General features: G+C 35.0%; 1 protein-coding gene across 1 annotated transcript in view; it reads left to right on the top strand.

Annotated features, from left to right (window-relative positions):
• Positions 1 to 14,966, top strand: part of LOC145293035 (uncharacterized) — a 289,606-nt gene that overhangs the window by 225,305 nt on the left and 49,335 nt on the right. The window contains exon 2 of the mRNA XM_080139332.1: positions 13,045 to 13,194. Coding sequence (XP_079995458.1) covers positions 13,045 to 13,194 — 150 coding nt within the window. The remainder of the gene's footprint in view (positions 1 to 13,044; positions 13,195 to 14,966) is intronic.

Genomic DNA, 14,966 nt, shown 5'->3' with positions numbered 1-14,966 from the left:
ACTTTTTCGAGCATCTATAATAGAGAGGATTACGAAGATATTTATATAATAAGCCTGTTTGTTGAATGCCATAATGTAGTTGTTCATATCATATATTAAATTTGTCAAACTCATTTTAGACGCTTGAATGTCGTGAGTTTATCAAGTCCATTGATTCAAGAATTAAACGAACCATATAAAATGCCATTTAAGTATTGGAGGGCCATTGCAAATGACCATGCCCATTGGCAACAATGATACTTAGAATTTTGTGTCCAGCAAATCGAACCAAAACAATGGCTTCCTCTGCGTGATTCTGTGTTTATTGGTGAGGTTCTTATCGAGTTATATTTGTGATTACCATATATAATGTGTCAAGCGATCAACTGTAATCTTATAATGTCCGCTTATAAGTGTCACATTGTAATCATACAGCCACGGACACACAAATGTAACATTATTCAGTCTTATATAAAAGTATTCATTCATTCACTGGACGCTGAAACCACGCAAATATTGTCAAATTTAGCTCAGAGGTGCACAAATTCGCGCAAACCCTAAGACCGTATAACAACACAATTTCCACATCAACGGGTTTTCAGTGGTACAAAAAACAGTCCTTTCGATCTCCGGCATATATCTAAGGTGTGTCGCATGGTCGCTGACTCTTCTAGTGGTTTCGTTTTTCTCTACAAGCTGTTGCATTGGCAGGCGATACCAGGAAGAGAAGCATTCGATAGCTTGCATACACGCAGATGCATTCCATGTGAGGAATGCGGGACTTTCTACCATTGTCTATTGGAAAGCATAATTTGATCCAGAAATATGTGAGATGATATCGGTCAAAGGAAAATATCAAACAATAGGAAATATTAACATTCCCTATGGGAAAAGAATGTTTATATAAATCGTCACAAAGAGAAAGCCGGGCAGTCGGTCAGAGAGAGAGAGAGAGAGAGAGAGAGAGAGAGAGAGAGAGAGAGAGAGAGAGAGAGAGAGAGAGAGAGAGAGAGGTTGATATTTCTTCACAGCCAACATCCACATTAACCTTATGCACCTTCGGAGATGTCAAAACACTAGTAATGATATTAAATACAAAGCTGATTGTCGGTTTGAAATAAAAAACAAAATATTATTTATATAGAGACTAACTGTATCTACTCGTTGTCAGAGTGTATATATCTTGGACCAGTAACAAAAATAGATTTAACAATTATAGCGACTGGAACGCGCATTTTGAACAATTGGCTCCAGCGAATGCATAACAAAGTTAAGTGTAGTATCTGTTCTTCAGATGCTGCACTTCAATTTCTTGTTCTCTGTCAGTGGAGGAGAAATCCTTCACGACTGAGACAATTTTAATTTTTGTTCCTTTTCTCCACGTTAAAAAACGACCCTGGTGTCTAACTCTGTCCCGTGGGGAGGCATTGTAAATAGGAACAAAGTTACTATTCAGCTGGAAGCCCTTGTCACTAGAATGGTTTGGTTTGGAGCAATCTGCGAAAAATCTTAATCACTTTCAAAACACACAAGAATACGGTAATAGAGAAATGATTAACACATCACTGATAAGCGTTTTCTCATAAAAATAAGGATTCGTTTAAATATTCCGATACTATATATATATATATATATATATATATATATATATATATATATATATATAAAGCTGAATGTGTGTGTGTGTGTGTGTGTGTGTCTGGTCACGAATAGGCTCCTATATGGTTGACTAGTTTAAAAAACTGATTATATATAATGATAGAAGATGTATCAAGACACAGGAATGAGTATGTTTGATTTGGCAGAACGGTGGTTCATTAAAATTGTGTTTATAAGTGTTTTTGATATAGGTGTACATAATAATACTTTGATAAGTATGTTTTAACTTAAATAGGGATGGTATAATAAAATTGTGGGGTTTGCGTTCGCGCCTAACCTCTATAGAATGGAAATAGGCATAAACTTTAATAAAGACTTTTCATATCTATCTGCGTAAGTATACTTTGATAATTATGTTTCAGTTTGAAAAATATGGTATAATAAAATTATGGGGTGTTTGTTCGCACCTGACCTCCATAGAATGGAAATATGTCACAAAGTTTAACAAGGTTTTTTTAATATAGATCCACAGAATATTGTGATAAGTGTTTTAGTGTGAACAGGTACGGTATAATAAATTATGGGGTTTATCTATTTTATTTTTACTTTCATCATATTTTGCTTGGGTTTTATGCCCCCAAATTCGAAGCTATCTCTTTACAACCCTTTCTTTTTATAACCTATCATACTTTCATAAATCAGAGTCCATTTTCTGTAGGCTGTTTTTGAACACAGTCAACGACGAATACTTTTGCTAGTATATATATATATATATATATATATATATATATATATATAAATGAACAGAAAGGAAAGATTTGGTTTACCGATAGAAACATGTAAACCCAAAATGAATATAAATATTATATAAATATTTATATAATAATCTAAATCAGATGTAAAAGATCAATAAATTAAACAAGGAGATAGAGCTTAAATATAGAATAAAAATCTTGATATTGAATATGTATTCAAATTTTAAAAAATCTAGATAAACCAACAAGGAAGGCATACATTTTTTTTAAACGCTGCTGGACCTGATGCTTTTTCTGTGAGCTCCATTTTACCCTGGACATTTATATCTATATTTCGGTTTCCTTACTGATTACCATTGGATTTTCAACATACCCTTCACTCATTTTTCCTGTTCTGTAATTTACCGCCTTTCCCATTGCATCTGTATCATATCCTTTTTATCCCGTTTCTTGCTTTCTCCATATCTTTGAATCGCAATAAACTTTCTAAAAACTGTTAAATGACTTTTTTTTATGCAAATTTGATAAAATTAATATTGTTTGTTTCCTGTGATGCATTAACCTGCAAAATTTGTTGTATATTTTGCAAATCTATTCCCTTTAATGAGAAGAATTTCACTCTTCGAAACTCTATGAAATAAGGGGTTTCTTGTTTTATTTGTATTCCTTGTCGGATAATTAATATTTTGTATACCTTCCTTACAGGCTTATAAAGTTTTTTGAAAATGTTCAATATCAAGATTTATATATATTATATATATATATATATATATATATATATATATATATATAAAACAATAATTATCTATTACTTTATATATATATATATATATATAAAGTAATAGATAATTATTGTTTTATATATATATATATATATATAAAACAATAATTATCTATTACTTTATATATATATATATATAAAGTAATAGATAATTATTGTTTTATATATATATATATATATATATATATATAAAGTAATAGATAATTATTGTTTTATATATATATATACATATAAAACAATAATTATCTATTACTTTATATATATATATATATATATATATATAAAACAATAATTATCTATTACTTTATATATATATATATATATATATATATATATATATATATATATATATATATATAAAGTAATACATAATTATTGTTTTTCTATTGATTGATGAAACTCATTACTGACCAGCTAGAAATTTTTGTTCCAACTTAAACAATTTTTCGAAGTTATCTGTGCGGGATTGGTTAGTATACACGCTCCGGTAACTCGCGTTTTACATTGACGTGGATTCCTCGAACAATGCATAAAGCGTTCCCGATTGTTTTAAACATTTTGTTTTTATTGAGGCCCCACCCTCATTACATCTTAGTGAATCTATTTTAATAATATTTTCTTTCTTTTCTTTCTTCGAAACAGAGAGATTATAACGAAATTTACTGTCTCTGTACTCGCCCTGTTCCTTCTTTTCTTTTTAAACAAAGGTAACGAACTCACAGACAAACATTAACACAAATAGAGTTTATTTTATATAATAGTGTATCTCTTTTATACTAGCCTGGGTGCCTGGCGTTGTCAGGGTGTTTGTAGTTGTGTGTGAGCAAAAAAAAAGTGATAGTAGTCGAACCCGTGACGCGAAGGCAGAAAAGAATATGAAAGAAAATCTGACATCTTACCGCTACTCCATAGTGCGACCGGAAGTCAAAAGTGTTCAACTTTAACGTAGTCAATCAAAAACAAAAGATGACTTGCAGAAATGGCATTGCTTTTAAACCTCCCATGGCCGTTTGTAATGTGGGGGAGCACATCTCCCTCAGAAAGGGGTCACTCTCGCAATATCCAAATAAATAGTAATTGTCTCAGTATGAAGAGTTACTCCCTACATCAACCAAGGACCAATTACAGACCAGATACCACTCGGCCCCAAGGCCAAGCGCTTTATTTAGACTTTATTTAGAGTTTACCGAATATTTATGAAACTTCAAGATTTGAAAATGTACACATAAGAAAAAAATAAAATAATCAAAATGACGGAATATTATTTTATATTTCATCGATTATGTTAAACATAAATATGTTGGGGTGCTGCAGTTCCACCCACACCCACACCCACACATATACACACATATATATACACATATAATCTGTTTGGCAATATATATATATATATATATATATATATATATATATATATATATATATATATATATAAAGGTCTGCGTCGACAACACAAAAATTATACAACATGACCGTAAACTACCAAGTTCTCTCTGATTCTCTCACCTCTGATCTTGAGTAAGTGGTATAATGGGGAAAGAGGTGGCGTGTTACTTTTAATGCATTTAAAACCAACCTTTTACAACATCAACGCTCTGATCCCCATCTGGCATCAATTGAAATGAATGGCTCTCGTCTTGGGGAGGTCTCATGTTTTGACAAGCTTCTGGAGTACTGTTGCCACATATGGGCAGGATCTGCTAGAAAGGACTTATCCTGCCTTGATAGAGTTCAAAATAGATTTGAAAAAGGATATAGGGATGGTATGCCAAAAAGTATACAAACATTTACGGTTGTAAAAAGCTATAGGGCTATACTTTGGATGCAATTCTATTTCCATGTGCCTAGCCATTCATAGCTATCTTGTTTGTATACTTTTTGGCATACCATCCCTATATCCTTTTGCATTTCCAATGCTTTTTTATTCTTGTTAATTAGTATTTTTACTCACAGTCTTATTTTTAAACTTACAGTCATGATAGTATTGTCTTTTTTAGGAGGCGGCTCATTACCGCCTCCATTAGTAGCAGGTCACTTCCTGCTGGGTTTTAGGTCTTTGGGGTTTGGGCCTTAGGAGTTGCCTCTTGGTCTTCCATCGGTTCTATATTACATAGAGAGTGCTACCGCCTCTCTGATAAAACAGTTAGAGTATTATAAAGTTCTAAAATGTTCATACCTTCACTATTAAATTTTTCTTGGTTCATTCTTTGGCGTTTTGGCAAAGATTTGGCAAAGATTTGGCAGTTTTTGATATTTATATTTATAATAGTTTGTGCATGAGGCAGCTTTTTCCCCTTGGGATCCCTGTTATACCGTGCTTTTGAGTCATCACGTTAGGCAGCCTTCTTTTTTTCTGGTTCTTTGTTATAAAGAGCACGTGAGGCAGCTTTTTTCCCTCGGAATCCCTGTTATACCGTGCTTTTGAGTCAGCACGTGAGGCAGTAGCACTCTCTATATAGGGATGGCCCTGTTATACCGATCTTCTGAGTCAGCACGTGAGGCAGCCTTCTTTGCCTCAGGATTTGCATGATACTTAATTTTTATTATTTCAGCATTTTTCTGATAGTATTCTTTTTGCTCAGATAATACCTTGACTTTGTTATTTTCATAGTCTATATTTCTCTGAGCTTTTTTACTACGTTCTGACTTTGGCATTTTTTATTAAATGTAAACATATAACACTTATGTGTATCTTACTATAATATCACTTATCTTATAGCAAGACAACTCTCGTAGAATTGAGATACTGCCCCGTCACCAATAGTTAGTGTGGAACGGTATATACACCAATAGTGTAGTTGTTATCTTTATATGAAGTCCTAATCAGTGACAGTGTGAGGTTACTTGGTTAATTTATTGTAGTTTATTTTAGAAAACTTACTTGTTTTTATTAGTAGATTCTTTATAGTAGCCACAATATCTAGTTATTTTTGTGGCTAGGGCTTGGATTTTGATTCTTTTTGGTCAGCTTCCAGTGAGTTCTTAGAAGATGACTTTCTTGCAGTTTCTTTTGCGGTTAATTTAACTTATTTCCTTTGGCGTTTGGTGAGTTCTTAGAAGAACTGGTCTGATCTAATTTTCTTAGCGAGCGAAGAGATTCAGCTGCATTTAACAATGGTTGCTATAGTGTATTTTTGCGCATGCGTGAGAATTTCAAGTTTCCTCCTTATTTTTCAATAGTTTGACAGTAGTCATGTGTCTTTCTGCCAAGAGCGACAGACGTCAGTGTTAACCGTGATCGTCTAGAGGTTAGGATCCCACGTTGTGGCCGTGCTAACCTAGGTTCGAATCCTGGTCACAGCATTGACATTTTGTACATATTTTACAGTCCAAAATCTGAAGAATTATTTTTTTTTATAACATTGTTTTTTGACGTCGTACTTGCTGATAGGTTACTCTTATAACAATTTTGATCAACTGAGATAAAGATTTCGTGGTTTCATTAACGCTGGTGGGTTACTGTTTAAAAAAAACCTTAACGTTCACCTCAAATATTCAGCGTCCAAGAAATATAGGCCACTGGCAAACTGGAACGTCTGTGAGCATCCGGTGTATTATTTGGAGCTGTCCCTTTTGAGAGAAGTTCCGTGTTCGAAGTTGTCTGTCTACATTGGGTATATAGTGTTTAAAACTTGTTATTACACGTAATCTTATTTAATTATGGAGTTAGCTAAAAAGCGATGGGTCACTGCACTTCTCCGTGTAAAGAGCAGTCGATTGATTCTTGAACTGTTGTCAGAGACCGTTCGTACACCGAGATACATCGTCTCAAAAGAAAGAAGAAAGAAGAAGAAGAACAATTGGCCATTTTTGTACCTTTTTTTCTCTCTTTTGACATTTTAACCGACGTTCTGACACTCGCTGGATTCGTAAGACGCTTCTCTGTAAGAATATGTGCTTTTTGAAACTTATAAGTTGATTTTAGTTGAGATTTGGATAGTTTTGTTTTGTAGGCGTATATAGGCGTGTACGGGCCATCCCTATATAGAGAGTGCTACCGCCTCTCTGATACACTTTCATATGGCAGTTTTATGTGCCTGTGTTTGTATAACCAGATATAAGTAAAAAAAACTTATAAAACAAACATTCACAAAGTTAGTATATTCTTGATAAGCGTTGCACTGGATGAATAATATCTAAAATTTAGAAAAATGATTTATTCTCTGCGGATCAACTGCATCAGGGTTGTTTTTCAGTTTTATTATATACATATATTATTTATCATGTTAGAAAGAAATTGGCGACTAATTATTTGGGTAATCTATAAATCTCATCTGTTGTGTTTAAATGTATGTATGTATGTATGTATGCCTAAAACTATCCGCAGAGGGAATGGATTTTCACAGGATCGGTATCCTTTTGAAGTTCGACTCCTCGGACGACAAATATTTAAAACTTGGCCAAAACATAAATTCCTTCACCTTCAGTTTTCTACAAGGAGGGTCGGTTTTTTCGCTGAAATGTTTTGCAAATCATTCAAACCTCGCGTCGCATAAAATGCGTTATTTCGAGCGCCCGTGACGTTACATCGAGGTAGGCACATCGATAAGACCGTTTGTTTATTTTTTTTCACTTCTTTTTTCCTTTGGCGCATTACAGGTTCGAGCCTGCTTACCACTCCTATTTTTTTTTTGCGCTCGCAATTTTCCTTTTTTTTTTTTTTTTTTTTTTTTTTTTTTTTTTTGCTTAACCAACACATTTACACACACCTCCACTTTCTTTTCCGCTTTTGCGGAAACTTTTTTTTTTTTTTTGCTCAACACACATCCAAACACTCGGGAAACGCTGGGCACCCAGGCTAGTCTATTATATAAAATAAGAGCTGCCTGTGTGTATGCCCAGCTAGAGAGGAATAGGTTGAGCGGTGGAGAAAGAGGGAGATGGGGAAAGTGAAAGAGAGACGGTTAGAAAGAGGTAGAGGGATAGAAGTATTAATAGAAATGGATTACTTTTGTTCATGTCAACGCCGGGTAGCTCTTGTAGTTTCTAGTAAATGTTCTTTGTTTACAAAGAAATTATCTACAACGTCGTAAGAATGTGAATATATGACATAATTTCTGTTATAAAAAGATAAACTTGTTATTATCATATTGCTGTATATTGAATGAAGCTTTTAATGATGGTTATTTTCCGTGTGGTTCTATTTTATTAAAAAAAAAACAAGTAGCTTAGCAGAGTTATAAAGTTTACATTAACAAAACCCGGGGACGGGGGAAAAAAAGGAGAGGAACCGTGTGTAAAATAGACCTGATTATGTAACGGAGGAAAGAATTGCTAAGTTAGCAATCAACGAGTAGGGAGCAAGTCGGAAAAAACGCATGAAAATGAACTTTTAAACCAGAATAAGTGAAATATCTTTATCCTTTCGCCCACGTTTCTGTTTTGACAAAAAGGAAGGTGGACCTGTACATTCACCCGTGTCCGTTCGATCGTTCGCACTTTTCTCAATAACTACGCCTTGGAATTTAAAAAAATTTTTTGCACAAACATTAAACATGATATATGTAAAAAAAGTAACAGAACAGATTTTCCGGGAAAACTCCGGTTGCCCCTCTAGGGGTGTATGTCGTGTTAAACTAGCTAAAATTCATACGTTTGTGCTTATCAAAAAAAAAAAAAAAAAAAAAAAAAATGATGCCTTGGAATTTTATAAAACTTTCTGAAAAGTTGTGACAAACTGATTTCTATATAATTTTTTTGTCTATACTTCGCGATAACTCTTGGGTGTGTCACAGGAGCTATTTTAGGGCTAATGATAAAAAAAAAAATTTGGGGACTATTTTACCATATTTGTCCAAAATGTTGTGTGTATGTCTATTTAGCAGTTTTGCTATATTAAGGCTCTGGCGACTTTTGGGGCTAAATGGGGGGGATGATGGACTTAGTCATTTCTTTTTTTGCATGGTGCAGAACTCAAATTTATATATGTTAAGGCCTAAAACTGCACCGTTTGTTCATTTTCATCAGGATTTGACGTCCTCTGGGGCTAAATGAGGGGGGGGGGAAGGAAAAATGCTGAACTTAGTCATTTTTTTATGTCTCGTTCACTGTGCTTCACTTGTTCAACAAGAAATGGTTCTGATAATTCACCTTTTACAGCATTTCAAGCTCGCAACGTTTCCAACATTCTCTAGACAATCATCATTAGAAAGAGATGGCAAGGTATAACTTCTTAGATCGACCACGGCCATATCCAAGATATAGCATAACAAACCGGTGTATTTTCCAAAATAGGTATATATTCAAGCCGTGTTCGGGCCAGGATAAAAGTGTAGCATCTGTTCTGTCCTTGGTTTAGACTGAAACAATTTTTTTTATTTTTGTCCCTGAAAATCTGAATTTTCCCTACATTAAAAAAAAAAAAAAATAACCTTGTTTAATTCTGCCCTTGCTAGAAGGCCAGCAAATTTAATTTAGTTTTCTCTGAAAAAAAAAGTAGAAGAATAATTAGAAATTAAAGCAAAAAAAAAAAATTGTGATTCGAAAACAAGCGAGCCGTAAATGCTAGAAAATAAATATAACGTGGTTTTTAAATACAAGCAGTGCGACATTAATTATAATTATAAACACGTCACATACATCGTAAGTTTGTCATAGCTGATTTAATTACGGACGGCAAAGCGATTATTAGTAACTAGCCGCCCAAACAGCCTACGCTTTTACAACAACTTAGAATTATCAACGACGATGATTCGCCACAGAAATTCAATTTTGCCTTCGATGTGTTTGTCTCGCGTCTATTCCATCGTCAATGGACATTATTAACCCACAATGAATAAAGTGCACGTTTCCAATGATAATTATTTCGTTTAGATGTTACGTGATACTGCTGCTAATATCGACCATTTTGTTATTATTCAGATCATTTTTTGTTTTCAATCGATTCTAAAATATGTTAAAATTTTCATAATAAAAATAATAAAAAAAAGCATGAAAAGCTGGCATCAATTTTTACATTATTAAACTAATTTCTAATTCATTTTTTGGTTTAAAAAAGAAAAATGAAAATCTGTCTAGAACCATGAAAAATATATAAATTACTAGTCTGCAATTTCCGCAATGATGACTGGAAAAATATGTTCCTCTATTGTTCACAATCGCTATTTATTTAGATGTATTACTAAAATATTTATAGAATTCCATTAGTAAATAAATATTATGAATTTTAAATACACACACACAGATATATATATATATATATATATATATATATATATATATATATATATATATATATATATATATAAGTCTTCCACTTCTGTTAGATATAACGAAATATTTCAAAAATCACATACGTGGTATATTTGACAAGAAAAAACAAACAAACAAAGAAAACGCAAAAATAATAAAAGAACTTATTAAAATATACAAAGTATGATAAAATTTCTAAAAACGACGAAAAGCAAACTAAATAACCAGGAGGTGCTGAAGAGCGTGGTTAAGCGTTAGATGGACGAGATTGCCGCCCGACGATCCTACGTCTTCCAGCAGAACTCTGCCCTTCCACTCAAGGCCAAAGAAAAAAAAATAATAATAGTAATAATAAAAAACAAAAAACACACACACACACACACACAAAAAAAAAACAGGAATGGCTGCTCAACAATATTCAACTGCTAGAAGACTATCATCTAGAATTAATAATTTAGCACTTTATACGGTGCGCCACATTTCCACGAAAAATCAACGACAAAGATCGGTGTATGGTACCTATCGCTCCTTCGGGGAGAGTTACTTGGTCGAGAAACATTCTGGGAACGCAACCAGCTACCCGGGAAAATAAACGATATCCACAGATAAGCACATGGAAACATCAACAAAAACGGGTCGAGACGTCGGTGGCAATTATTTTTGATTAGGCCGTGGACTATTTTTAAGAGTTAATCTTTCGTCTAAAGGCAACATTTATAACACAATCAGCCGGTCATTGGCGTGTGATCGGCCTCACGTGTCAGTGACACACTAAATGTCTTAGAAACGGTCCCATGAAGATGTGAAGATGGGCCAATCATTGGGGGTCTGTGTATCTAGAAGAAAATAATGCCTGAGATGTTGGATGTGGCTGTGTAGCTCCTTCTTCTCACAGGAAACGTCTTGGTGGCATTCGGGTTGGAGTCTTCCTTTTTCTCAAGGCAACTTCATTCTTTAATGAAGAAATTTATGGCAGACACAAGAAAACACATAACACGACACAATCATAACACAACATATATGAAACATAATTAACTATTTTATTTTACATTATGTATACAATATATATTACAAAAACAATTTACACTTGATAATCTTCAAAATTAAACTAACCTAACTAATGATGAGAGGAGGGGAGCCCTCTCCTCTCATTTACAGAGGGGCAGAAAAATACGTGCTAACCTCATGCTGTCCGGAAGAAAAAGAGGTCGATCAAGGAAAGGGAATTCTGGGGTTGCATTTCTGTGTTTCTCTACGCTTATGGCCAAATCACCACCCGGTGGTACTGAAGACTGTGTTAGAAACTGTGATATTGAGATATAGTGCTACAGATGCTTACATCGACCGAAATGGCGTGAGAATAACATTTAGACGAAAACAGTGGCCCGATTAATCCAAATAAATTCAAATTATCAATCCACATCTAAAAATTCTGAGACTGTACACATGTACGCCTTTTTTTTTCAGAAAACAAAAAGCTGTTGTTGATTTCCAGCTACGGTATTACTGGAAATGTTTTCTCAATCATTAAATCATTTCTCTCCGATAGGCTCATAAGAGTAGTGGTAGATGGACAAAAATCGGAGGCCTGCAGTATAAATGCTGGAGTCCCTCAGGGGTCAATCCTGGGCCCAACTCTCTTCCTGATCTACATCAATGACCTCCCTAAACACATACTTAAATCATTCGTTGACATCTATGCTGATGACACGACCATCTACGGCAACACATCAAAGGCTGTAAATGACAAAGTTCCCTCGGATTCTCTCTCCTCTGATCTCGAGCGCGTGGTTCAGTGGGGGAAGATGTGGCTGGTTACCTTTAATGCATCCAAAACCAAACTCCTATCCTTACATCATCAACGCTCTGATCCCCATCTGGCATCAATTGTGATGGATGACTCTCGTCTGGGTGAGGCCCCGTGTTTTGACAAGCTTCTGGGTTTGACCTTTACTCCTGATCTGAAATGGAACACGTACATCAAGTCTGTTGCCAAGGTCGCTGGAAAGATGGTGGGATCCTTCTACCGCTCCAGAAGATATCTCACTACGGATGCAATTCTCTATCTATATAAAAGCCAAGTACGTCCAAGGATGGAATACTGTTGCCATATCTGGGCAGGGGCTGCTAAAAACAGCCTATCCTGCCTTGACAGAGTACAAAATAGACTTCGTGGCTAAGTGGGGGATGCCCTTTTCTCTACCCTGCAACCTCTCTCCCACAGAAGAGACGTTGCGAGCCTGTCCTTGTTTTATCGTTATTTCCATGGCAGATGCTCATCTGAACTCCAATCTCTGGTCCCCCCTCGCCAATCTTTCACGAAAAACACCCGTCTAGCTGAATCCACTGTGAAAAATTTCCCCCACTCTATATCTGTGCCTAAATCAAAACGCAGATTCCATGAACAAAGCTTCTTTCTTAGAACTGCACGCCTGTGGAACTCTGTTGCCTGCTTCCCTCCGGACTACAACTTGGTTGTCTTCAAGTCCAATGTTAACAAATTCCTAATGAATCGCCCCTTAAGTAAACATATCAGCAAATCTCCTCACTAACGCAATGTACTTGCAATAACCCTTACCCCTGAGTGGCTTCCGGGCCTTGATAAGTGGTGATCACTGTGTAAAAAAAAAAAAAAAATTTCCGATTGTTTTAATTGTTTTCACGCCCTCCTACAACAAGAGAAAACTTTCTTTTCGTTCCCATATACTAAAGATTTTCTTTAACTATTTATCTTTCTAGATGCACATGGCGACTTCTCGTGTTCGCAATGTGATTCAAGGAAAGACAACTACTATGGTGAATGTGAACGTTATCCACCAGATCCAACGCCGTGTCCAAAAAACAGCGAATCAATGTTTTGTTCTATAGTTAGAGAAATAGATTTCGAAGGTAAGTAAAACATTTTTAATTTTCATTATTTGAATTTGTGACGAAATCATCACAAGTAAGCCTAAGATTCGCCTGCAATTAAACTGTAAAAGTGTCGTACATTTATAAATCCACACACACACACACACACACACACACACACACACACACACACACACACACACACACATATATATATATATATATATATATATATATATATATATATATATATATATATATTCGTGGGAGATCCCACTTTTATGATAATTTAACGTATAATGATTACCCACCTGTTTGGGTGCAGGGGGACGCACAATGAACACAATTTTAGGTAAAGTAAGCACTCACATGTTGACCCCTTCCCCAACATTGGGGGGGGGGGGGAAGGGCGAGACACTCGACTTTGAAAAAAAATGGCAAATTTCTTTTTCTTAAACAAGCAGGTTGCCATAAAGTGGATGCTTATTATACGTTAAATTATATTAGAAATTTATCTCCCACTTTTTAAAAAGTAACATCTCTTCATATCTTAGAAACTACTCGTTTACTGGAATTGTAAACGTTATTTTCCTTTTCAGCGTCCCCGAAAAGCTATAAATGTGTTAATTTTAAAGTATATTTTAGAGGGTGGAAAGTTGATTGTCTGCCCTTGATCCAACATTCCTTTGATTCCCAAAAGTATCGCTAGCAGCGATTCATTCAAAATAAAGATGGCATCAAGTTTTTCTCCGATAAAATGTGTCATAAGATTTGTTTTTCTTAAATAAGATAAAAAATACTTGATCGATTTACGTGATTTTTGAATCTGACATCTTCGTGCGGTGACAGGTATTAACATCATAAAGATTTTAAAATAGTTTTCTTGGAATTTTTTTATAGGCCCAATTGTAAACAAGCACCCAATTGGTAAACAATCAAACCTGCCCCCCTCCTAAAAATAATAAAGTAAGGTTGTGGTTGTTGTTGTTGCCTAACCCCCAACTTCCTCATGGTAAGAACGGGTTTTGGAATAGACATCCCCAACCCCTATCGTTTAGAATGGCTTTCGGAATCGACACCCCCAACCTCCTCATATTAAGAACGGATTTCGGAATGATCAACCTCAACATCCCTATATTAAGAACAGCTCTCGGAATAGACACCCCATCCTGTAAGTGGGGGAGGAAGGCTCTCAGAATATTTACTCAAAATGTAACCTTGATAATCGCTGTCAAGATCCCGACGCACAAATACTATGAATCAAAAGAAAAAAGTCGTCATTTTAAATGGAAGTGCGTATATAATGTGTTAGAGTAGAGAGAGAGAGAGAGAGAGAGAGAAAGAGAGAGAGAGAGAGAGAGAGAGAGAGAGAGAGAGAAAGGTCATATTTGTAAAGGTCTGGCGTATTCGTTTTTTGTAAGAAGGCGTGTAATACATAATAATAGATTTTTATGCTCTCAGCTAATGAGAACTGTCGGAATTTTAGAAGGGAGAAATTATTATTTTCAAATCGGGAGGTGGAAAGGTAATTGTATGTCTATGAATGTCTGATCCAGTTACGAAGGGTGCCAGGGCAGTATGATTATAATGTGTTTATTTCTTCCCGGTATTGACTGGGGCGGTGGGAGGACTTTAAATTTACAGGGGGAAAATAGGAACTCTTTCGTCTAAAGATGATGCGATTGTGATGATGTGTCTCCTAGGATATAATGTAGGATAACGACTAAATGCATGTAAAATGTCGTTCTAAAGTTACATAAGATAGTGGCTAATAGTATAGCCATAATTAGTTTGTATGTGGCATATGTTGT

This window comes from Euprymna scolopes, chromosome 14 (assembly GCF_053919585.1).
Source record: "Euprymna scolopes isolate OS-2025 chromosome 14, ASM5391958v1, whole genome shotgun sequence".
Taxonomy (NCBI): domain Eukaryota; kingdom Metazoa; phylum Mollusca; class Cephalopoda; order Sepiida; family Sepiolidae; genus Euprymna; species Euprymna scolopes.
This window is presented reverse-complemented; position numbering and strand designations above follow the sequence as displayed.